Below are 24,392 nucleotides of genomic sequence, written 5' to 3'. Positions count from 1 at the left end.
AGTGGTAATGCATAGTAATATATTCATCATGGTACTGAATTAGCATATTAGCATGTACAGCGGTAATTACATGGTATTAAAGGTACTTCAAAGAATATTTTGATGCAAAATCTTTGGTACTTTTTTGTTAGTAATAACTTTTAAATAGTGTTGGGTGTAATGCATTACTAAGTAATTAATTACTGTAATTAAATTACTTTTTCATTGAAAAAAGTCAAGTAAGGGATTACTCTTAATTTTTCAGTAATTTAATTACAGTTACTTCTGATATTATTGCATTAAATACAGTATAGACTGTATAACAATTCTATATAAAACAATAGTGAATTTAAAATTGAAATTGAATGTCTAACTTTAAAATGTATGTTTTCTAATTTAATGCAGCACCCTTAAATTCTTTGGCTAGTTCATTAATCATTTATTTGATTTTATATTATTTATTTGAAAGAATGAAAAGAACAGTTTCATGTCTATCCTTGTATTTTTCATCTGGTCGAGGTTTCTCAGGGATTTAGAAAGTAATTAGTAATAAGTAATGCAATTACTTTTCAGAAAGAGTAATTAGTACTGTAATCTAATTACACTGTGGAAGATGTAATTAGTAGTTAGTAATTAATAACTTTTTCAGAGTAACTTACCCAACATTGCTTTTAAAGGAATATTCCAGGTTCAATAAAAGATAAAGTGATAGTTCATCCAAACAATTAAATTCTTTTATCATTTACTCACCCTCATGCTCTTTTAGAAGATTATCTCAAATATGTAGGTCCATACAATACAAGTGAATGGTGATCAGAACTTTGTAGCTCCAAAATACAGATTACTTATGGATTACTTCTATGTTTCCTTTATGTGATTTTTTTGGAGCTACAAAGGTATGATCACCATTCACTTGCATTGTACGGACCTACATAGTTGAGATAATCTTCTAAAAATCTTTGTTTGTGTTCTGCTGAAGAAAGAAAGTCATACACATCTGGGATGGCATGAGGGTGAGTAAATGATGAGAGAATTTTTATTTTTGGGTGAACTATGCCTTTAAGCTCAATTGACAGCATTTGTGGCAAAATACTGATTATCACAAAATTTTATTTTGACTTGCCCTTCCTTTAAAAAAAAAAAAAAGCTAAATTCTGGGTTACAGTGAGGCACTTACAATGGAAGTGAATGGAGTCCAATTTTTGAACATTAAAATACTCACTGTTTCAAAAGTATGGCCACGAGACATAAACAATATGCATGTAAACATGATTTTAGTGTGATCAAATCACTTACAAACCTTTTCTGTGTAGTTATCCAATTTTACAACTTTGTTGCCATGATGATGTAATGTCAACAAACCCTAAAACGACTGTAAAAATGAAGATTAAAACAACTTTACAGCTCAAATAATACACAGGTTTTGTCAGAATAATTAATATAAGTGCTTTTATAAAATTATAAGCTTTAAATTTCTGCCTTTAAACTCCAAAAATTGGCCCCATTCACATACATTGTAAATACCTCACTGTAACCCAGATTTTTGCTATTTTTTTAAAGAAAAGGCGGGGCAAGTCAAAATAAATTGTTGGTTACAAAGTTGTAGGTCTCTAATGGTGTCTAACAGTAATTCAATATTGGTCACTGCCCTCAGGAAACCTGTGGCTGTGGTGTCAATTATCTGTGATACAACTGCTATATATTCAGTTTGTCATTGTCAGTATCAGGATTGGACCCTGTCATATTTCAAATGAATTTCACATCATTTACATTTACTTTATGAAAGCACATGATGTGAATTCCACATGACTGCTCATGGGTTTCAAACCATGGCTGTCTCTAATAGCGGCCGTCTGTCCTCGTGGAGGCCTGCTCTTAGCATTGTAATGCAAATATGTTCCTTGTTGCTAATGAAAAGCGGCAGTAAATGAAAAAGGACTAATTAGAGATTAGTGGACCCCGTGCTGATGCTAGCGACCCATGCCAAAAACCGTGGTGTAAATAAAATAGCTTCTTTATGATTCCCCAGCTGCTGTGGAATGCAGCCGGCCACCAGTTCGCTAATGTTACGCTTCCACAGAGAGATGTGTGAGACACAGTCAAGATTTTGTTTTTGATTTAGTTTTCTGATTATGTCCATTATTTATTAAAAGAAGCTTGTCTTCTATTTTCTGGGACATTTTTGCTTCTATTGTAAGTATACAATACCACTTTTGTCATTTTGCACACATTTTTGCATGCTTCTCCATCGTACCATTCTGCACATTTGTATTTTCTGTACATTCCATACTTCTGTGAACATACTACTCTTTTATGTGTGTGTGTGTGTGTGTGTATATATATATATATCAACTTATATACACATCGATCAGCCACAACATTAAAACCACCTACCTAATATTGTGTAGGTCCCTCTCGTGCCGCCAAATCAGCACCAACCCGCATCTCAGAATAGCATTCTGAGATGACATTCTTCTCACTACAATTGTACAGAGTGGTTATCTGAATTACAGTAGACTTTGTCAGTTTGAACCAGTCTGGTCATTCTCTGTTGACCTCTCTCATCAACAAGGCATTTCTGTCCACAGAACTGCCGCTCACTGGATGCTTTTTGTTTTTGGCACCATTCAGAGTAAATTCTAGAGACTGTTGTGCGTGAAAATCCCAGAAGATCAGCGGTTACAGAAATACTCAAACCAGCCCATCTGGCACCAACAATCATGCCATGGTCCAAATCACTGAGATCACATTTTTTCCCCATTGTAATGGTTGATGTGAACATTAACTGAAGCTCCTGACCCGTATCTGCATGATATTATGCACTGCACTGCTGCCACACGATTGGCTGATTAGATAATCGCATGGATGATTGTTGGTGCCCGATGGGCTGGTTTGAGTATTTCTGTAACTGCTGATCTCCTGGGATTTTCACACACAACAGTCTCTAGAATTTACTCAGAATGGTGCCAAAAACAAAAAACATCCAGTGAGCGGCAGTTCTGTGGACGGAAAAGCCTTGTTGATGAGAGAGGTCAATAGAGAATGGCCAGACTAGTTCGAACTGACAAAGTCTACGATAACTCAGATAACCACTCTGTACAATTGTGGTGAGAAGAATTCTGAGATGCGGGTTTGCGTTGTTTTGACGGCACGAGGGGGCCCTACACAATATTAGGCAGGTGGTTTTAATGTTGTGGCTGATTGGTGTATACAGTATATATACATTTGTTAGGTAACAAATTATAAAACAATAGATTTGGTTTGAACACTTTCTGGTTGTACACTAAAGTGGAATATGTCAATAGTTAATGCAATGATCTGCAACTTGAAGAGAGCTTACTTTGAAACTAGTTGGTTAAAAGCAATTGATAAACCGACTAAGAATAGTTATGTTAATTCACTAGAAAAGGCCTAGAATAATTTCTTTGCAGATGCCACTTGGTGTATGTACTGTATGTTTATCTTTGCAATGAAATTCAGACATTTTTAAATGTGGCTTAGGTGTCCAAAAGTGTCCAAATACTGTTTGGGGCCACTAAATATTATTTATTTTTACTTAAATGCTTAATACCTAAAATAAATTACAAATATTTCTTACCTATACTATACATTACTTGCATGTATTGCTTTGCACATTTTACTATTCTATATCATACTTAATACCGTGTCTTTAGTCGTTTACACTTCTTATTTTTTGTAATTCTTTTGCCATTTGCACTTTACCATAATTTATTTGATGAACAATGAGTTTATTTTTTTCCACAGGAGGAAAAGAGGAGAATGAAGGAAGAGATAGAGAAGAGGAGAGCGGAGGCCGCCGAGAGGAGACAGAAGGTGGAGGAGTCAGTGGACGGAGAGGCCAGGAAGCCCTTTAAGTGTGTCAGTCCCAGAGGATCGTCCCTGAAGGTTAGTGGAGACCCTCTCTCCATCACCCAGTGTCAGCTGACTCCTAGGAACATACTGTTCTCATGCTAAAGCCATGATATGCAATATCTCATAAACATAACTAGGAGGTTGTTAGACTATACAGTCCTTACAAAATATTGCCATGCTAACCATAATTTCCACCAAAATACCACACTATAAAACTAGTAACTTGGTAACTTGGTATGATCCACCACTGTCAAACTGCAAAGCATCAGTATTTGTGTCCCGTTTTCTAGTATACCTTTTTTAAACATCTTTTAAACAAGATACATTTACTTGAAAAGCACAACTGCGCAAGAAATTGAGACTTGTTCTCAGAGGATATATCTTGAAATAAGTTCATTTTTCTTAGTCCATTGGCAAATTGTTTTTCATGTTTTAAGTGTAAACCATGATTCAGTATGTTCCAGTATTAATTTATTATGGTTCTACAGTTGTAACAATAACTGTAGTCACTATGGCGGAAACTGAAGTTACCATGGTGATTTTTTGAAAGGGAAATAGAATCAGGTCTATTTTTGTGTGTGTGTGTGTTGAGACCACTGATTTATATATATTTATCACTTCCCTTTCTATTTATCATACACTGATGATACATTCACAGATGTGCTTTGTGATCATGTGCACTATATGTATTGCATGCTGTGTTGTATTTGCTTATGTGATTTTAATTCCTATTATGCAAGTTATTTAGCCAGATAATGCTGTGTTTCTCAGATATCTGAACTTTATTTGTTCTTTAGTATGGTGCTGATACTGTACTTTTGGTACTTTTTGGTCAGTTTTGCTCATTTAAACACTATGAATCTCTTTTCCTTTTACTGTGATATTCTTTCCCTTGTCTTTCTTGATTTGAATGCAGTTTCCCACTGTGAATGGTTTTGAAGACTGTTCTTTCCTCGTATAGGAATCCATCTTTTACAAAAAAAAAATGCAAAATGGCATGGTGGTGTTTTTGTGATAAAGCCGAGCTCCTGTCTTTGAGACGTGAACTCTGAAGGGACAGAAAGACCATTAGACTAATAGGATTACTGTAACCACATTCTAACAGAGCCGTTTCATACGCGCCTGAGAATGGGGAATTTTCTGCTGCCGAGTATTTTAGGAACTCCCACATTCATTTGAGGGGGGAGGAGGATTCTTTTATTTTTTTCTTTATTTTTTTTTATCCTAGTTTTGGGGTGTGTATGTGTGATGTGTGTTTGTCTGTGTGGTTTTTGTTGTTGCTCCACGGGAACACTTTCCCCCCTCTTAGCCTCGTTGTCATATATCATAAACACAGGCCACGGTTCCCACAGACAGAGAGAGAGGCTGAAAAGGGCCCTGCTTTTTCTGGCCCTGTGAGAGTTTCATACTGAACAGAACAGGCTAGTCTCTTGACTCTCAGAATAGCCATCCCAGACAGACGGCATCCATGAATGTGTGTTTTTATGTGTGTGTATGTGTGTGTGCTCCACGTGACCAAAGCAGTGACCTTTCTGTCCATTGTCTGATTTCTCTTCCCAGATTGGTGAAAGAGCAGAATTTCTCAACAGGTCGGCACAGAGAAGGTAATCGCTTGTTCTTTTATTCCTTACAGATTTTTAATGAAAACAACACTTAATTTAACTTAACTCTTAAGCTCTGTTCACACCGCGAGCAGCATGTCGCTAGACTTTGCGATCTGTGTTACTGGTGGGCGTTCCTGCTGCTGGTTCTAACGTTATTGGTGGACTGCACAACTGGCCATAGCATTTGAAATGCTGATTACAGATAATGCTGCCGATAAAACTAAGATATCATTCAAATTTGACAAGGAATCAGTTCTTTTGTCTCTAAAAATGCACATTCTGCAGGAAAGAGTGTTTTATATAACCTGCAGCAGTGCTTAATGCATCATATCATTAAACAAGACAAACTTTACATTAAATTATTAATCAAACCCACTCAGAATGCCGACACAGTTTTCCACGCATCATTTTATTAGGCCATATCCATGGATTTGGTTACAGGCAACAGTGAAATCGCTCACAGAAACTTTTAACTTTTCCTCTGTCTTGCCTGCACTCGAGTCAACTCCAGTATCTCATTCTCACCCTGCCTGGAGACGGATGACGTGAGCTACACTGTCTTCACTCTCATTGGTAGTCTCTCGCGAATGTCGCTCATCATTTGCATAAAGTTAAAATTTTCTCAACTTGTCGCTTCCCATGGCAATCTCTGTCGCCAACGGTCGCGACAGCTCATGTGACCGGAAGTCGCTGTGCTGTCATTGAAAATGAATGGGATATTGTCGCAATGTTGCTGGCGGTGTGAACAGGGCTTTACACCTCTTTCAGTAAAAAGTCTATAAATAGGGTATAATAATAAAGTACTTATCTATTTATCTATATTGACCCCAAAAGTATTTGGACACTTAAGCCACACACAAAATTTTTTGAATGTTACTACAATAAATAACATTTCAAACCCACATTTTATCTATCCAGCCATTCGTCCATCCATCTGTCTATCTACAGTGCTGGGAAAAGTATTTTCCCCCATCCTGATTTCTTCTGTTTTTATGTATATCTCATACTAAATTGTTTCAAAAATTTAAACAAAATCTAACATAAAACAAAGGCAATCTGAGTAAACACAATATGCAGTTTTTAAATGATAATGTTATTTATTGAAGCAAAAATGTTATCCTATACCAACTGGGCCTGTGTGGAAAAAGTATTTGCCCCCTTAGTTACTAACTCCTCAAATCTATGAAACTGCATTCAAAATGGGGTTCAGCTGGACAAGACACACCCAGGCCTGATTACTGCCAGCCCTGTTCAACCAAATCAACACCTAAATAGAACATTTTCAGCAGCATGAAGTTGGCTAAAAGGTCTCACCCAGTAGCACACTATGCCAAGGTTGAAAGAAATTCCAGAAATGATGAGGAAAAAAGTTATTAAAATACACCAGACTGGGAAGGGTTACAAAGCTATTTCAAAGGCTCTGGGACTCCAAAGAACCACAGTGAGAGCCAATATCTCCAAATGGAGAAAACTTGGCACAGTAGTGAACCTTCCCAGAAGTGGCAGACCTTCCAAAATTCTTCCAAGAGCACAGCGACGACTCATCCAGGAAGTCACAAAAAAGCCAAGGACAACATCCAAGGAACTGCAGGCCTCTTTCACATTAGTAAAGATCACTGTTCATGACTCCAGTATTAGAAAGACACTTGCCAAAAATGCCATCCATAGAAGAGTGACGAGGTGAAAACCACTGCTAACGCAGAAGAACATTAAGGCTCATCTGAATTTTGCCAAAACACACTTTGATGATCCTCAAAGTTTCGGGGAGAATGTTCTGTGGACTGTTGAGTCGAAAGTGGAACTGTTTGGAAGACAGGGGTCCTGTTACATCTGGCGTAAATCAAACACAGAATTCCACAAATAGAACATCATACCTACGGTCAAGCATGGTGGTGGTAGTGTGATGCAGCCAGGGCGACTTGCAGTAATTGAGGGAAACATAAATTATCCTCACTACCAGAAAATCCTAAAGGAGAACATCCGGTTGTCAGTCCGTGAGTTGAAGCTCAAGCGCAACTGGATTACGCAGCAAGACAATGATCCAAATCATGGGAGTAAGTCCACTTCTGAGTGGCTCAAAAGAAGCTATATTAAAGTTTTGGAGTGGCCTAGTCAAAGTCCTGACTTGAACCCGATTGAGATGCTGTGGCAGGACGGGCAGTTCATGCTCGAAAACCCTCCAGTGTGGCTGAACTAAAGCAGTTCTGCAAAGAAGAGTGAGCCAAAATTCCACCACAGCATTGTGAAAGACTGATCTCCAGTTATCGGAAGCGTTTGGTTGCAGTTGTTGCTGCTAAAGGTGGCACAACCAGCTATTAATTTTAAGGGGGCAGTTAGTTTTTCACATGGGTGATATAGGTGTTGGATAACTTTTTTGCTTCAATAATAAAATATAGATTTGAAACTTATTTTGTGTTTACTCAGGTTGCCTTTGTTTTATGTTATATCTTGTTTGTGAAAAATACACAAAAATAGAAGAAATCAGCAAGGGGGCAAATACTTTTCACATCACTGTATCTATCTATCTATCTATCCATCCATCCATCCATCCATCCATCCATCTGTCCATCCATCCATCTTTCTAGTCTAAAAAATGTTTTCACAACACTTGACATACAGTATTGGTTTATGTTGAATTATGCCATTTTTGATTTTGAAAGTGATGCATATGTGTTTTAAATACAAGCATGTGCTGACTTCAGTGTGTGTGTGTGTGTGTGTGTGTGTGTGTGTGTGTGTGTCTCAGTTCTGTGAAGGCATCTCACACTCCTGTGGTGTCCAAGATTGATAACCGATTAGAGCAGTACACCACTGCAGTGCAGGTGAGTTCTACATCATCTCTTCATCCAGCTCTCAAACTCTTAATGCTGAGTATATGCAAAATACAAATCAATGGACATTAAATGCAGAATACTAGAAGGCAGCATGTGTATATACTTATACTGAATAGAATAGAATAGAGTGTTTATACTAACAGACAGATATTTGTCCACATAGCCAATATGACCATTCTGAGATTATCTGGATCAACAAATATGGAAAGTTCAGTCATGACAACTCTCGAAATAGGTATAAACAGCATTTTATTAATGGGAATGGAATGTAGGTAGGTTTGGTCTTGGTGGAATAGATCTGTGAGGCTTGCTCAGCTATTATAACTCAGAATTACGAGTTAGGATGCATACTGCTGCTGCGAGGTAAGATAGGGAAAACCCCGTGGCAGATCTATACATGTGGTGCTAGGGAAGGAGGAGGGCAAAAGAGCTCTCATGGTGCGCAGTACAGCGCGCAGTATGGTGAGCCGGGCGTATATGTGGGATTGAGAAGATAGGCAGGGGAGTTTGACTGGCTACTCAGCTAGCTAAAAGGGAACCAATCAGCTGCGTGGAAGAGTTTCATGGCTGAACTTTGCATTAACAGATAATGAACCATGTCATTTTTTTTTTTTTTTACTTTTATTTAAAACGAGAATATTTTTTTACGCGTAATTTCCAATCAAGCAGTAATTTTAACAAAATATGCGACGTTTAAAAATATAATTTTATCGTGTGTATTTATTAAACACAATAGAGAATTTCAGATGTGGTGGACTTGCAGAAAATCTCCTGTGATGCATGAAAATACAGTGTAGGACATTGTTAGTAAACAAAATGTAAAAAAAAAATAAAAAAGGGGGCACATTTTTTAACAAGACTTTCTAGAGGTCCACAGTGCTAAAAGTGTCTGAAGTTGAAGAAACAGAAATATATATAGAAAGTATATCAGTATAACTTTAGATAACAGTATCAGCATCAGCCATTAAAAACAATATATCCACTAGTTTCTACATGTTTGTATACATATTTTCTCTGAATCTTATTCTCTTTCTTCTACCTTTCTGTCTGTACAGGGCCAAAATGAGGTCAGATCTCCCCGATCAGCTGCCATAGATCTTCCCACGGTGACGGACGGTATTCGTAACATCAAGAGCATGTGGGAGAAAGGGAATGTCTTCAGCTCCGGTGGGAGTCTGGCATCCACCAACAAGGTTTGGAGTGTTCATTCACATAGACTGATGGGCAGGGGAGGGGTCCTCCATTTCCTGTCCCGCCTGACTTCTTGAACTTTGACCTTAAAGAGAGTGTTCTCTTGTGCCTCGTACAGGATGCAGCTGGAATAAAGGTGGGTGTGGCCGGCCGCATCAATGATTGGTTGAATAAAACTCCAGAGATGGGCAAAACGTCAGGAGGAAGACCTGCGGTAAGTCCTCGGCCCTGTCTGTCACACACCTACACATGAATCAGCTCTTTTTCTGAGAGCTGTGTGTGCACTGTATCAGGGTGTCCATGAGTCTTAAATGTATGACGTGTTGTCTGGCGCCACCTAGTGGTAGAGGTTCAATAACTCAAATGGACAGAACATGGATTATTGAATTTGCATTTCTAAAAAGACCATGTTAGAGACATGTAAAGATGAATGTGTTGGTTAAACCTTTTGCAGAGAACTGAATTACATTTTTGCATACATTTGACTAGGTTTGTTATGTGATCACATAGAACAGGCCAAAAAAAGTGGAAATTACGCTTAACCTAGGAATATAAGACAGTACGACACATTAACTATTTAATTCCTGTCCAGTGATATATACTGTCTACTGACTAAGGTCCATTGATCCTCAACAGTGCAGTGCAGTTATTCAGTGTTTGGCTGTCGTTATGGAAACCATAGAACTGAGGTTTAACAGAGATTGTTTAGCAGACGGGCCACTTCTATTAAAATGAATGGGAGAAATTGGAACACTCATCCAAGGAGCTCTGAGCACCCGACAGTCAACAGATGTAAAAACGAAGTCCCGCCTTACAGTTAAAAGAGCCAGCCACCTTTTAGATACAGACATTACCTGTTAATTCACTTTAGAACGCGCATGCGCATTAGCTATACAAGCTGGGAAAATTTCATTTTTTAACGTAATATGAGGTAAAGAATTTACACAATTTATGATTCCGTTATTTTCAGATTTTATTGCTGATCTGAAATATGTTCATTGATCGTAATCTTGACCAACCGTTTTTGAGATTTTGGTCTTTCTCTATTCAAGTAGATAGGAGCTGCACTGTCATGACAAGAAATAGCCTCCCGAGAGCATTCCAAAGATGGTGACAGTGGACTGACTTGCTAGAAAGACTTTGGGTTTAAGTCTAGAGAAGTCACCGTGCTTTCCCAGATGATATCATAAGCCACAGACACCATATGAGCTGAACATGACCACAAAACACCATACAAAGTTATCTTTAATAAATCAGTTTAATCAACCTCAATGAAATTACAAGCTTTGATTAGACTTAATTATATAAAGTTATTTTCAATTGCTTCACATTATAAATCCACCTCCAAAGAACAGGAAGTGTTATGAGTTTTAAATTTACCTTTTCCACTTTCTGGTGTTTCTCGTCCTGGGGCAGTTTTGTTACGCTTTCACATGTTAGAAAGTAGGATAATATTACAGGGTAAATTTACACTTGCCCATTGGGTTTAACATAATAGGACTGGCCTTTGACCTGTTGCAAAACCCAGGGTGCACCCCTCTGATAATGAACCAACACTATTCTTTAAATTACATATCTGTCTATCTATCTATCTATCGATCTATACAGTATATGTATACATAGCTTGTTATATTGTTAAATGTTGTTATTGTTAAATGTATGCATATATATATGCACAGTACTGTGCATATATATTACACAGTACTGTGCAAGAGTTTTAGGCACTTGTGAAAAACTTTCAAAGTGAGGATTTCTTAAAAAAATAATGACATAAATAGTTTTCATTAATCAATTAACGTCATACAAAGTCCAGTAAACAGAAAAAGAGCTAAATCAATATTTGGTGTGAACACTTTTGCCTTCAAAACAGCACCATTTCTCCTACTTACACCTGGACACAGTTTTTCTTGGTTGTTGGCAGATAGGATGTTCCAAGCTTCTTGGAGAATTCGCCACAGTTCTTTTATTTATTTAGACTGTCTCAATTACTTCTGTCTCTTTGTGTAATCCCAAAATGACCCGATGTTCAGTGGGGGGCTCTGGGAGGGCCATGCCATCTGTTGCAGGGCTCCCTGTTCTTCTATTCTATTCTATTTGTAAAAGGAATGTTTGGGAGTATAAATGTATATTTCCTATTGACACACTAAAGTAGCAGATATAAATAACCATCTTAAGACAAATGTTTTTTTCTTATGTGCCTAAGACTTTTGCACAGTACTGTGTATATATATATATATATATATATATATATATATATATATATATATATATATATATATATATATATATATATATAGGGTTGGGAGGGTTAGTTTTGAAATGTATTCCACTACAGATTACAGAATACATGCTGTAAAATGTAATTTGTAATGTATTCTGTTAGATTACTCAAGGTCAGTAACGTATTCTAAATACTTTGGATTACTTCTTCAGCACTGGTAGATTTTTTTCACTTGTTTTGACTATAAAATCTCTGTCAGTGCAGTAAGGCAAAATACACATGTTAAAAATACATTCTCTGAAACACCTAAATATCTTATGCAGTGTTGTTTCCAAAACAAGATCAATCAAATTGATCTTGTTTTAAGGATTTTTAGATATTTTTCAGGAAAACAATTCAAAAATTATTATCAAGAGTACGATTTTTGCCCAAATATCAAAGGTCTTACTAGAAAAAAATAAATTATGATCCAACGTGAATTTTCTTGATAAAAAAATATGATTGTGCCTGGTAACGTGTATGTAAAATGGCTAGAAATAGCATTTTAGCTTAGCGTAAAGCTGACAATTTACACAAGATTATTTCTATTTCTTCTGCTCCAAACTTCAAACTTACTTCTCTGTCTGCTCGTATGAATGTAACACATCATAAGAAAGTGTTTCACTACTTTTCAAATGCACTTTGGATCGCATCATATATATATAAATGTTTTCCATCTGAAAGGACTAAATATTAAATGAAAAAAATGACAATAAAATGCAAAGTAATCTCTTCAGTAATCAACATACTTTTTGAATGTAACTGTATTCTAATTACCAATGATTTAAATTGTAACTGTAGTGGAATACAGTTACTTATATTTTGTATTTTAAATATGTGTTCCCGTTACATGTATTCCTTTACTCCCCAACCCTGTATATATATATATATATATATATATATATATATACACTGTGTGCACAATTATTAGGCAAGTGAGTATTCTGATCTTATCATTATTTCCATGCAAATTTTCCAACTCTAAACCATATAAACTTGAATGCTTATTGGATTCAATCATTTTCAGGTGATATGTATTTGTGTAATGAGGGAGGGTGTGGCGAAAGTGACTAACACTTTATATCAAGGTGTGCATAATTATTAGGCAGCTTCATTACCTCAGGTAAAATGGGCCAAAAAAGAGATTTAACTGGTACTGAAAAGTAAAAAATTCTAAAATGCCTTTCAGACAGATGCAACACTCTTGAAATAGCTAAACTATTGATGCGTGACCACCGGACAATCAAATGTTTTGTTGCGAATAGTCAACTGGGGCGCAAAAAACACATGGAGAAGAAAAGACGTGAATTAACTGCAAAAGACTTGAGGAGAATTAAACGTGAATCTACCAGGAACCCATTATCCTCCAGTGCCACCATATTCCAGAACTGAATCCTACCTGGAGTGTCCAGAAGTACAAGGTGTCAAGTGCTCAGAGACATGGCCAAGGTCAAGAAGGCTGAAACACGACCACCACTGAATAAGATTCACAAATTGAAGCATCAAGATTGGGCAAAATACCTGAAGACAGATTTTTCAAAGGTTTTATGGACAGAATGAAATGAGAGTGACTCTTGATGGACCAGATGGATGGGCCCGTGGCTGGATCACTAATGGACACAGGGCACCACTTCAGGTCAGGCGCCAGCAAGGTGGAGGAGGGGTACTGGTGTGGGCTGCAATCATTAAGGATGAGGTAGTTGGACCTTTTCGAGTTGAAGATGGACTGAAACTCAACTCCCAAACCTACTGCCAGTTTCTGGAAAGTACTTTCTTCAAGCAGTGGTACAGGAAGAAATCCTCAGCATTCAAGAAGGCCATGATCTTTATGCAGGACAATGCACCATCAAATGCATCCAAGTACTCCACTGCTTGGCTAGCCAGTAAGGGCCTCAAAGATGCCCAAATAATGACTTGGCCCCTTCCTCACCTGACTTAAATCCTATTGAGAACTTGTGGACCCTTCTCAAATGTGAGATTTACAGTGAGGGAAGACAATACACCTCTTTGAACAGCATTTGGGAGGCTGTGGTTGCTGCTTCAGGGAAAGTTGATCGTGAACAGATCAAGAAACTGACAGACTCCATGGATGGACAGCTCATGGCAGTTATTGAAAAGAAAGGTGGCTATATTGGTCACTGAATATTTTTGAAAGGCCAAAAATGTTATTTAATTATCATTTTGTGTTACTTATTTGTTGCGCTTACTCTAAAAATTGAGAATAAACCATTGAGTTGGGAGAAATTCTTTCTGTAATTTAGTTGCCTAATAATTGTGCACACTAATAGTTGCCTAATAGTTGTGCACACTTATATATTCCCCTGAGAAAGACAGAACTCACTTTTCCTTTGTTAAACATTCAGGTTTGAGGTTCAATAACATTTTGGATTGACTGAGAGCATTGTGTTTGTTCAACAATAAAATTAATCCTGAGGAATACAATTTGCCTAATAATTGTGCATGTAGTGTGTGTGTGTGTGTGTGTGTGTGTGTGTGTGTGTATATATATATATATATACACACACACACACACAGTTGAAGTCAGAAGTTTACTTAGACTTAGGTTGAAGTCATTAAAACAAATTTTTTTAACAACTCCACAGATTTTATATTAGCAAACTATAGTTTTGTCAAGTTGTTTAGGACATCTACTTTGTGCATGACACGAGTAATTTTTCCAACAATTGTTTACAGATAGATTGTTTCACATTTAATTGACTATATCACAATTCCAGTGGGTCAGAAGTTTACATACACCAAGTTAACTGTGCCTTTAAGCAGCTTGGAAAATTCCAGAAAATGATGCCTTTAGACAATTAGACAATTAGCTTCTGATAGGAGGTGAACTGAATTGGAGGTGTACCTGTGGCTGTATTTAAGGCATACCTTCAAACTTAGTGCCTCTTTGCTTGACATCACGGGAAAATCAAAAGAAATCAGCAAAGACCTCTGAAAAAAATTGTGGACCTCCACAAGTCTGGTTCGTCCATGGGAGCAATTTCCAAATGCTGAAGGTACCACGTTCATCTGTACAAACAATACTACGCAAGTATAAACACCATGGGACCACGCAGCCATCATACCACTCAGGAAGGAGACGCATTCTGTCTTCTAGAAATGAACGTAGTAATCCTAGAACAACAGCAAAGGACCTTGTGAAGATGCTGGAGGAAACCAGTTGACAAGTATCTATATCCACAGTAAAACTAATCCTATATCGACATAACCTGAAAGGCTGCTCAGCAAGGAAGAAGCCACTGCTCCAAAACCGCTATATAAAACCCAGACTACAGTTTGCAAGTGCACTTGGGAACAAAGATCTTACTTTTTGGAGAAATGTCCTCTGGTCTAATGAAACAAAAATGTAACTGTTTGGCCATAATGTTATGTTTGAAGGAAAAAGGGTGAGGTTTGCAAGCCGGAGAACACCATCCCAACTATGAAGCATGAGGGTGACAGCATCATGTTGTGGGGGTGCTTTGCTGTAGGAGGGACTGGTGCACTTCACAAAATAGATGGCATCATGAGGAAGGAAAATTATGTGGATATATTGAAGCAACATCTCAAGACATCAGCCAAGAAGTTAAAGCTCAGTCGAAAATGGGTCTTCCAAATGGACAATGACCCCAAGCAAAGTTGTGGCAAAATGGCTTAAGTACAACAAAGTCAAGGTATTGGAGTGGCCATCACAAAGCCCTGACCTCAGTCCGATAGAACATTTGTGGGCAGAAATGAAAAAGCGTGTGCGAGCAAGGAGGCCTACAAACCTGACTCAGTTACACCAGTTCTGTCTGGAGGAATGGGCCAAAATTCCAGCAACTTATTGTGAGAAGCTTGTGGAAGGCTACACAAAACATTTGACTCAAGTTAAACAACTTAAAGGCAATGCTACCAAATACTATCAAAGTGTATGTAAACTTCTGTGTGGGGTGTAATGAATTAAAAAGTAAGGGATTAATCTTAATTCTTCAGTAATTTAATTACAGTTACTTCTGATGTAATAGTGTTAAATACTGTATAGACTATAGAACAATTCTATATAAAACAATAGTGAATTTAAAATTGAAATTTAACATCTAATGTTAAAATTTATGTTTTCTAATTTAACGCTAATTTAAGTTGCTTATTTGTACACTTATTTTTATTAGATGATAGAAAGACAGACAGACAAACAGAAAGACAGACAGAGATATATAGATAGATAGATAGACAGACAGATAGACAGATATTCATAGAGCAGCATTTCTGATTTATGACCAGTCTGTCTGATATAAAATGGTGCACTACACCTTGGCCTTCACTGTTTTCCTGTGTCTGCTCTTTCTCCTCCACTGTTAGATTTCCCTTTGTTTCCTGGTAGTCTTCTTTTCCCCTGGGCTTCTTTCCTCTGCCCTCTCTCCTGCTTTCTGTCTCTCTGCTGAAGATCAGGTATGATATCCCTCCCCTCTAAGCATGCTCCTCTGCCTTAAGGACAGTTGTGTCTCTTCTGTCATTCCTTTGGATTGGCGTAAGTTCAGTAATTCAGGGCCACCTCATGTGTGATATGACACCTTCTTTCCCTTCTGCAGGACCTGAAACCGGGCGACGTGACCAGCAAACGCAGTCTATGGGAGAACAAAGGTTCCTCTGCTACCAGGGTAACCAGACAGGAATTCTTTTCAATCCGTGAACCCTCACCTGGTTATTTTTATACACAGCATTATTCATATACCCCTAGAGAGTGAATAAACAAACCACTTATTTGTCCAAACAACAGGCAGTGGGTTTTAAAAACCCCATATGCCATTAGGACACACTTTGAGGATGGACACAACCTGATATTTGTAGTAATCCCAGATGTAATGAATAACTACTAGAAAGTAACATTGCTGTAACGTTGCCTGTGTTTTTTTGTTTGAAGCCGTCCCCTTGCTAATTGTCGACAGATCTGACTACCTTGAGGAGGTAAATGTTACTTTATCACAAAGGAATGCCAGTGTTTGATGAGCCACATTTAATGCACTTGTCACCAGACGGCTTAGAAAAAATGATGTCATGCCTTTGGCTTTGTTTGTTGTTTCACAGAGCATCTATCTCACTCTCGTTCACTGCACTGAGAACAGGTGGTTGTTAGCAAGAGGGAAGTGCTATCCAGAGCTACTGTTTGTAGCTGAAGTCACCAAATGTGAAGGCTAGGGTATACTTTGTTTTTTCGTGTGCTGTTCCGTCTCGCACACTGTCGAGCGCACAGCCTTTTTAAAGTATAATATTTTGACCGCAAGCCCTTATGGAAGTTTTAAATGCATGCATACTACGACTGCTTTGTGATACTCTTTTAGCACAGTCAACAGCTGGCACATGCGCATGCGCCAACAACACGCAAGGATGCAGCATGTCTAGAAAAACTAGGCTGCACATGGACTGTCCATGCGGACTGTGTTGATGACAAAATTTGCATCACACGCACTGTGCGCTAGATGTACCAGCACATGGAAAACCAAAGTATACTTTGACCTTAACTCCTTCATCTTTAATTGCCCTTTTGTGAAGCTCCGCCCCAATTGGTTATTTTTCTAGCTTTTTTAATAACGTCCCATAGGAACGAACTGGAGATTTACGTGATGAAATGGAGGTAAAATTCATTTCAGTAAAATGTTCTTGTAAATTGGTGAAAATTGAATGGGTATTATACATACATTGATTTAATGAAATGTGACATCGCAAAACATCTTTTATCTTGTCGTTTTTCTATAAAGAAACTGTTAAATTATGCAGTAGCGTGATTACATACTGCAAAGACTGTGAATCAGAATGGAGGCAAACGCTTATCACAGTCAACTGAAAAGAACAAAGCCCATTTGATAGCGATTACAAGTTATAACATTGGTGTAAGTGAATGGAACCGTATTCACTACAATACTGTACACATTGAGTTACATTTTTTACCTTAAAGCAAATGTAGGTGTCCTTACTGATGTAGCATGTCATTCTCAAGATTTTTTTTTTAAGATTTGGAATAGGTAAAAAAAAAAATCCTTTTTGGGTACATTGTGTCATTATTATAAGAGCCCCTGGAACAACATTTACCATACCAATTTCTGTCTAATAGAGTGCAACATTCTGGTTCCAGAAGTAAAAATCCCATTCATTTTTTTCATAGACGAATTGATTTTTAATACAAACTTATGAGCCTTTCAAAGACAGACCTGAATGTTTTGCTATAAAATTTAAATATATTGTTTACATCTATATCAACAGCTTTAAATCAATTGTTCAATATTTTTCAATCGTTTTTAATTTGATTACATCATTTGCAATGCTTCATGAGATTGTAGTTCATTCCCTTATTAAAGACACTAAGTACACAGTCCTGTACCTTTGTTTTTTGTCAGATTTTCAAATAATTTTGCTTCAAATCGAAGTTTGTATTTGTTGTGATTCACCTCAGAGCTGGTTGGTTTCTCATGGCTTAGAACTGTTCTATAAAGGATCTTAAGAAATGTCTATGGAAGAAATTAATGGGAAAAATGCTTCCAAAACCGAGATGGCCAAAAAAGTGGGTGGGCACTGTTGCGCTTTAATCCATTTCGAACTATCCAAACAAGCAGTACTTCAATAGACTTGCATTAGAAAATTTGATAATATGGCGGATGGCATTTGCTAAGGTATAACTGGTCAGTAACATATTAAGCGGGGCTTAGCGAATAGTCAATTTTAGTTTCCCTCTTTCTCTCACTCTTTTTTCCTCACACATGGGTTTAAAACCCATCACCCCTTTACAAAGGACTTTGCCCATTGTGAGAAGATCTGTTTTAACATATGGAAGTTGCACTTGGAACTAGCTGACCAAACATGGGCCACTGTCCACACACACACACAAACACTCACACCTCACAAATAGAAACCAGTTCCAACGCTCGCATGAGTTGATCCTATCATCTGAACCTGAAAAGGCGTTCCCACAGGTCCTTGCCTTCTGTTAAGGCACATTTGTATATGTGGATGATGTTGCACAGATCACACAGATAATAACTGTATTCATTCGTAGCTCTATGTTTGGCCATGCCAAGGGGAACGGGCACAATAGAAGCTATGGCTAGACTGAGAGGAAGACGTCAAGATCAGGCCAAGGCCGTGGTAGGCCACAGACTGCAGTTTTGGCCCAGAGCATTTAAAGGACTGTTAAATAGTGACGTAAAAGCCTAATAAATGAAAATATGTGGTCATAACCGCACTGATGTTACCAAAACCAGCTGAGATAATAGGTCAGGCCTGGCAAGAATGAAGCTTCACTCATATGTGAATTTGGAAAAAGAGCACTGTATGAAGCCACGCTAAGCATGTTCCTGTCATTGTACACGCAGCATGTCGGCCACTAGCTCTTTCACTAATGACTTTTTGGAGCACAAATGCACACAATATGAGAAAAAATATATGTAAAAAGGAAATGTAGCATGAAATATGAAGACATAAGTGGAATACCAGGAGGTTGGGCTGGAAACCCTGCTGAAGAAAAAAAAAACAGCCAAAGGGGATTTGCTGGTCTTAGCTGGTTTAAGTTGGTTTAAAGTGCCTAAATGTCTTTTCAAATGTTAAACCAGCCAATGGACAAACTAAGAACAGCAAACCGGGCTGTTTTTAGATGTTGGTTTCAGCAGGGATGGGTTTTGCAAAATAGTTAAGCAATGCTAATTAACATGTTAACGTTTATTTTTAATAATCTTTTTCTTTCACACACTCTCTCTCTCTCTCTCTCTTCTTTCTTCCTTTCTTTACATTTTTCTCTTTGATTTATACCTCTCCCAGGTGACAAACAGAGGAGAGACCAAATCCGTCACCAATGGTAAGTGAATCTGGCCAATCAGATAAATGAGTGCTTAAAGACCCCATGAAAACAAAATTGAACATTTGTGGATTTTAGTCCATGTTTATTAGCTTTGAGGCCATCTAAATGCTAGTATAGTCTTTAAGTTTGACAGAACAGAACTTTAAGTATACACATTTCAAATTTAAAGTCTTTCTTTTCTGGATAAACAGACCAAAAATATTGATGACTCATCTTGCACTTGCAGGTGTATGCAAACTTTTGGCCTATAAAGTGCTCTCTAAAATGAGAATGTCCCTCCCCCTTAATAATAAATACCACCTGCCTTCGACTAGTGATAACAAGCAGCAAATCATGATTCATAAATTTACGTAAACTAAAAAAAAAATAAAATAAAAAAATAGGACAAAGCTGTTCAACTTGTCCTGACATGTCCAAACTTCAGTTTCAGTAAGAAATATGACAAAAAAAGGAAAGAAAACTGCACTTGTGAAGCAGTTTCATGGGGTCTTTAAGATCCATCTACTGTATATTGTGTATGTGTGTTTGCATTTTTGTTTGTTTTGTCTGTATATCCAGTTGTGGGGTCAGTGAGGTCAAAAGAAGTCCTACTCTGAAGGACACATCTCACCATGTTTTGCACCAATGCCTTAAATATAGGCGCCCATGTTGCACAACACCCACAATTCCATGTCTATGCCTCTGCCAGACAGCCCTGACAATGATAAATCATCGCTGCCGGCTCTTTATTCATCAGCCGCAGTGTTTTAAAATGCCTCTTTGGAATTTTGTTCTATTTTCAAAGCAGGCCATTTGTTCGTTCCTCTAGAAGAGGACGCTGTGGCCTTCAAGCATGCTGGACGTTTTTTGGTTAATGGGCTAGAGGTCGTTCTTTTAGCCTACCGTGGCTTATGGCTGTCTGTCAGTCACTGCCAGCAGGGCTAAGGCTGCCTGTTAGTCACATTACTGCATGCGGTGGCAGAAGATTAACACGGCTACATGTCATATGGAGATCATGAACACATAAATCCTTCTAACTACCATAAAATACATGAACACATGAACAGGGCATATGTAAACTGATTTACTTTACAGTATTAAACTTATTTTTAGATCTGGGGCACATAATAAAGGGTGTAACTGGTGGCTGCTAAACATACACATGCCTACAAGCTTACAGACATTTTTAATTGTCTTAGATTCTCAGCTGGATGGAGGAAAAAGGGGAGTGCTCTGTACTTTAAATTTACAGCATACGAATTTGACCACGACGTTAGCTAAATCTGACTAGACCTCCATTTGGGGACATTTGGGGGAGATTTGGAGAAAACTAAAGTAAATTTAGATACTGTATGTACATCTTTCCTGCACTCTCAAACAAACATACAAATCTGCTTATTCCATTGATTCTATATGAATTAAAACAATGAAGTTCAACAGTCAGGTTCCGAAAGCAAAAATCCCATTAATTTATTCCATAGGGGATTTTTAATAATAACATTTAAACCTTTAAAGCCAGACCTACCGTGAGCTCAGGGGTTGTTAATCGATGGTATATGCTTCTGTTGAAGCCATCAGTCTGTGTTATTTTAACTTCATTTGTTAAAAATTGCGTTAAATAGGCAAACAAATTGCGGCAAAAAGCTCAGCAGCGATCATGTATTTTCATGATGCACTGCGAATGACTCAATCAAGTTTACTTTAAGCTAAATATATATTGATTCTGTACATGTAAAGATTTTTTTGAATCAATCGTTCAGTTACGTCATTCACAATGCTTCATGGGATTGTAGTTCATTCTCTCATCAAAGATGATAAGTACACAGCCTTGTATTGTGTCTATCTGTCTGATTTTCAAATCCTTTTTTTGCTTCTAATCAAAGTTTGTGATATTGTGTTTCACCACAGAGCTGGTTGGTTTGGTTCATCCTTAGAATGCTTATATGAAGTACTTTATGAAATCCCTATGGAAATGAATGGGGAAAAAACTTCCAGAATCAAGGCTGTTGTGCTGTTGCACTGTATTAGCACTAATCTTCTTTATAGGAATACATGTCTTGTGGATTTATTGCTGGATGGTCCAGTTACTTTATTTATATAGTTTTTACAATTATATGTAATGCTACACAATACAACTTCAATCTAGTATGTACTGGCAAAGGCGTCATGCCCATTTAAACTGAGGTGGCACATACCCCCATACATTTTTGAGCCAATTGGATTTTGAATGGATTATTTTGAACTTCCAAATGTATTTGTTCCTTTGATTATTAAACTGAATGATTATTGCATTAAAAAAGAACATCTGTCTGCTATCATTGCTTTTATTTAAATATCCATATTAATTTATATCCCTGTACAGTGTAAGGGAAATTATGACTGGAATTTAGGTCAGCCTTATGGCACATTGGATTCTAATCAGTACTTCTTAGTGCACATAAATCTGCACTTTTGTAAAGTACAGTTGAGTAAAGATGAATGGCTTAAACTTAACAGGCTCCAAGTTCACCAGAGGTAACACTAATCACCCTCATGGTGACTTCACAAAAATCACAACTATCAACCAGCTACAACAAAACAACAACAATAGTCATAAGAATTAATACTTTATACATTTAAAAAAAGAATTATAATAATTTTTCTACATAAGTTCCCTTGTTTTGACCAAACATACATCATTTATTCAAGTGCAAGGACTTATGGGTATTCCACACAGATGCAATTTTATACTTGATAATTTTGAGTTGGTAGTACTTGAAGCCAAAGTTTAAAGAACGTATATATTTGAGTTATGATTCCAAAATGTGACATTTCAAGTGCTGTTTAATTAGGACCGCTTAAATATTTTTATTAATGACAACTTTAGGATTTAGTGAGTAACGGTAACTTAATTAAAACTAGTAAGAATAGTAAAAACTTAAGCTTAAGTTGAGTAAACTATTTTTTTACAATATGAGATTACTTATAGTATTTACAGTGTGGCAGAAATGTTATTTACATGTTTTAATTTGGTCAGTCCAATCAAGTCACAGTTTTCGCTATAGGTGCCCCCTCAAAAAAATAGGTGCATGACGCCCCTACTGGTTGCATCTAATTACATACAATGTGTACGTATGTCCTATAATTAATTTTGTGACTTTCTCTCAACAGGAATGGGCCATTAACCTTTCAAAGATGCCACAGAGGCAGGGACCAAGAGAATGCACAACATTCCTTTTTTAAACTTTTATAAATACCAAAAAAAAATAAAAAATAAAAAATAAAAAAAATACAAGCATTTTATACTGTCCAGGAAGACCTATGTCAGTAGATACAGTATAAAATATATATTTGATATATGTTATCACTGTATTCACAGGACACCATCTTGCATCATTAATGTAGTGCCTTTGCATGGAACTTTCTTTTGCCTGAAATCTAGGCATTGAAAACTGCAGCCTGATTGGAAAATTGGTCATAAATGATCCAGCTTTAACTTGTTTAGAATAACATAAAAGCAGCCAATTCCAAACATTCCAACATTCCATGAATAGGAGGACGAGGAGTCACATTCCGAATTGTCTTTTTGTCAAATCACAAGTCATTTTACTCATGTCAGAAAGGTTTCACCTTTTCACCCTTTAATTTATAACTTCAGCAAAGCTTCACATCATATTTCATGCTCACCGATTCCAAACAAGATATGAGCACCCGTAGAGTAGCTATATTTTGTACTTTGTCATAACGACACTTTTTTAAAAATTGTCTTAATAATATATGTTAGCACATAGTCTAAGTTTTTGTAATTAACTTTATATTTTACCGCTTAAAACGAGACATTTTGCTCGCTTTTGCTCTCAATATTGTTTTATATCAAAACAAGTTTTAAAGCAGCAGAAGGCCATTGTAGTCTTTCCGTTATCATTATTATTACATTATCTTTGGCTATTTTACTCTCAGATACACTGGTCTAAAGTTGTTTGTGACCACCTTTCTATAAGTGTTAATCACCAAGTGTCATGTGGAATAGTTTGTATTGGTTATAAAAGAGAGTAAAACTGTTTCTCTGAACTCTAAACAAAAGGAACATGCACGTTTATGCTTAAATCATATATTTGGTCCATACTTTTCGCAAATTTTGCATGTAATACACAGTCAGTGAAGACTTTGGTTGCTATTCCAAGAACAAAGATAATGAGAAGTCAAAGTCAAAACCCAACCCAAGTTGACACCTTTGATTTCAATACAGGGCTAGTTAGCAAAACATTAGTCATTTGTTGGACTGTCAGTCAAATGTTGTCACTTAAACGTTAAATACATATATCATTTCTGATGTATTTGTCAGACATAAAAATATCCAGTTCACTTTGTTTCAAAATGTTCAAAGATTCTGTATTCTGCTAGTATTTTTAACAATCAAGTTTGTATTTTTGTTTCATTTTTATAAACACTTATGTATTGTTTCAGAGTAACACTATGCAAGTCGCACCACCTTTAATTGCATCTACCTTGTTAATACATTGACCATTTGTAGCAAATAGTTTCATACGGAACAAATGTTTCATTGTGTTATTGTCTCAGCTACCACAATAAAGAGACCAATGAAAAACTACAATGTGTTTTAATACTCTAGTTCTATCATGCTCCGCTCTAACAATAGATTCTGTTCCACTAGCCAGTCGGAGCCAAGCACCAAGGTCACATGAAGTGGCAGGTCTGTATTAGGTGAGCTTTGAGGTTAGTTTGAATCTGTCTGTTGCCTGGACCCTCGAGGTAAAACCCGCTCTCTCTTCTTGGTACATCTCAGGTAAGAGAGGCCATTAAACCTCATAACCCATCAGATACATTTTTTTTTTTATGGATTAAAA

At 37.0% G+C, this 24,392-nt stretch overlaps 1 protein-coding gene across 8 annotated transcripts in view; it reads left to right on the top strand.

Annotated features, from left to right (window-relative positions):
- The window catches only part of LOC127436485 (non-muscle caldesmon-like), an 83,441-nt gene extending 59,302 nt beyond the window's left edge, over window positions 1–24,139 (top strand). For 2 of the 8 annotated variants that reach the window (XM_051690680.1, XM_051690678.1), the window contains 8 exons: window positions 3,745–3,885; window positions 5,413–5,456; window positions 8,203–8,278; window positions 9,346–9,483; window positions 9,600–9,695; window positions 16,310–16,378; window positions 19,527–19,563; window positions 22,696–24,049. In XM_051690680.1, coding sequence (XP_051546640.1) covers window positions 3,745–3,885; window positions 5,413–5,456; window positions 8,203–8,278; window positions 9,346–9,483; window positions 9,600–9,695; window positions 16,310–16,378; window positions 19,527–19,563; window positions 22,696–22,709 — 615 coding nt within the window. In that variant the 3' untranslated portion in view covers window positions 22,710–24,049. Of the gene's footprint in view, window positions 1–3,744; window positions 3,886–5,412; window positions 5,457–8,202; window positions 8,279–9,345; window positions 9,484–9,599; window positions 9,696–16,079; window positions 16,170–16,309; window positions 16,379–16,641; window positions 16,686–16,805; window positions 19,564–22,695 lie in introns of all 8 variants that reach the window. The other 6 variants (XR_007896403.1, XR_007896404.1, XR_007896405.1 and 3 more) reach the window with 6 other exon arrangements.
- The last annotated feature ends 253 nt before the right edge of the window (window positions 24,140–24,392 follow it).

Source organism: Myxocyprinus asiaticus, chromosome 47 (genome assembly GCF_019703515.2).
Source record: "Myxocyprinus asiaticus isolate MX2 ecotype Aquarium Trade chromosome 47, UBuf_Myxa_2, whole genome shotgun sequence".
Taxonomy (NCBI): Eukaryota; Metazoa; Chordata; class Actinopteri; order Cypriniformes; family Catostomidae; genus Myxocyprinus; species Myxocyprinus asiaticus.
The sequence above is the reverse complement of the archived record's forward strand: the minus strand, read 5'-3'. Positions and strand labels throughout refer to the sequence as shown.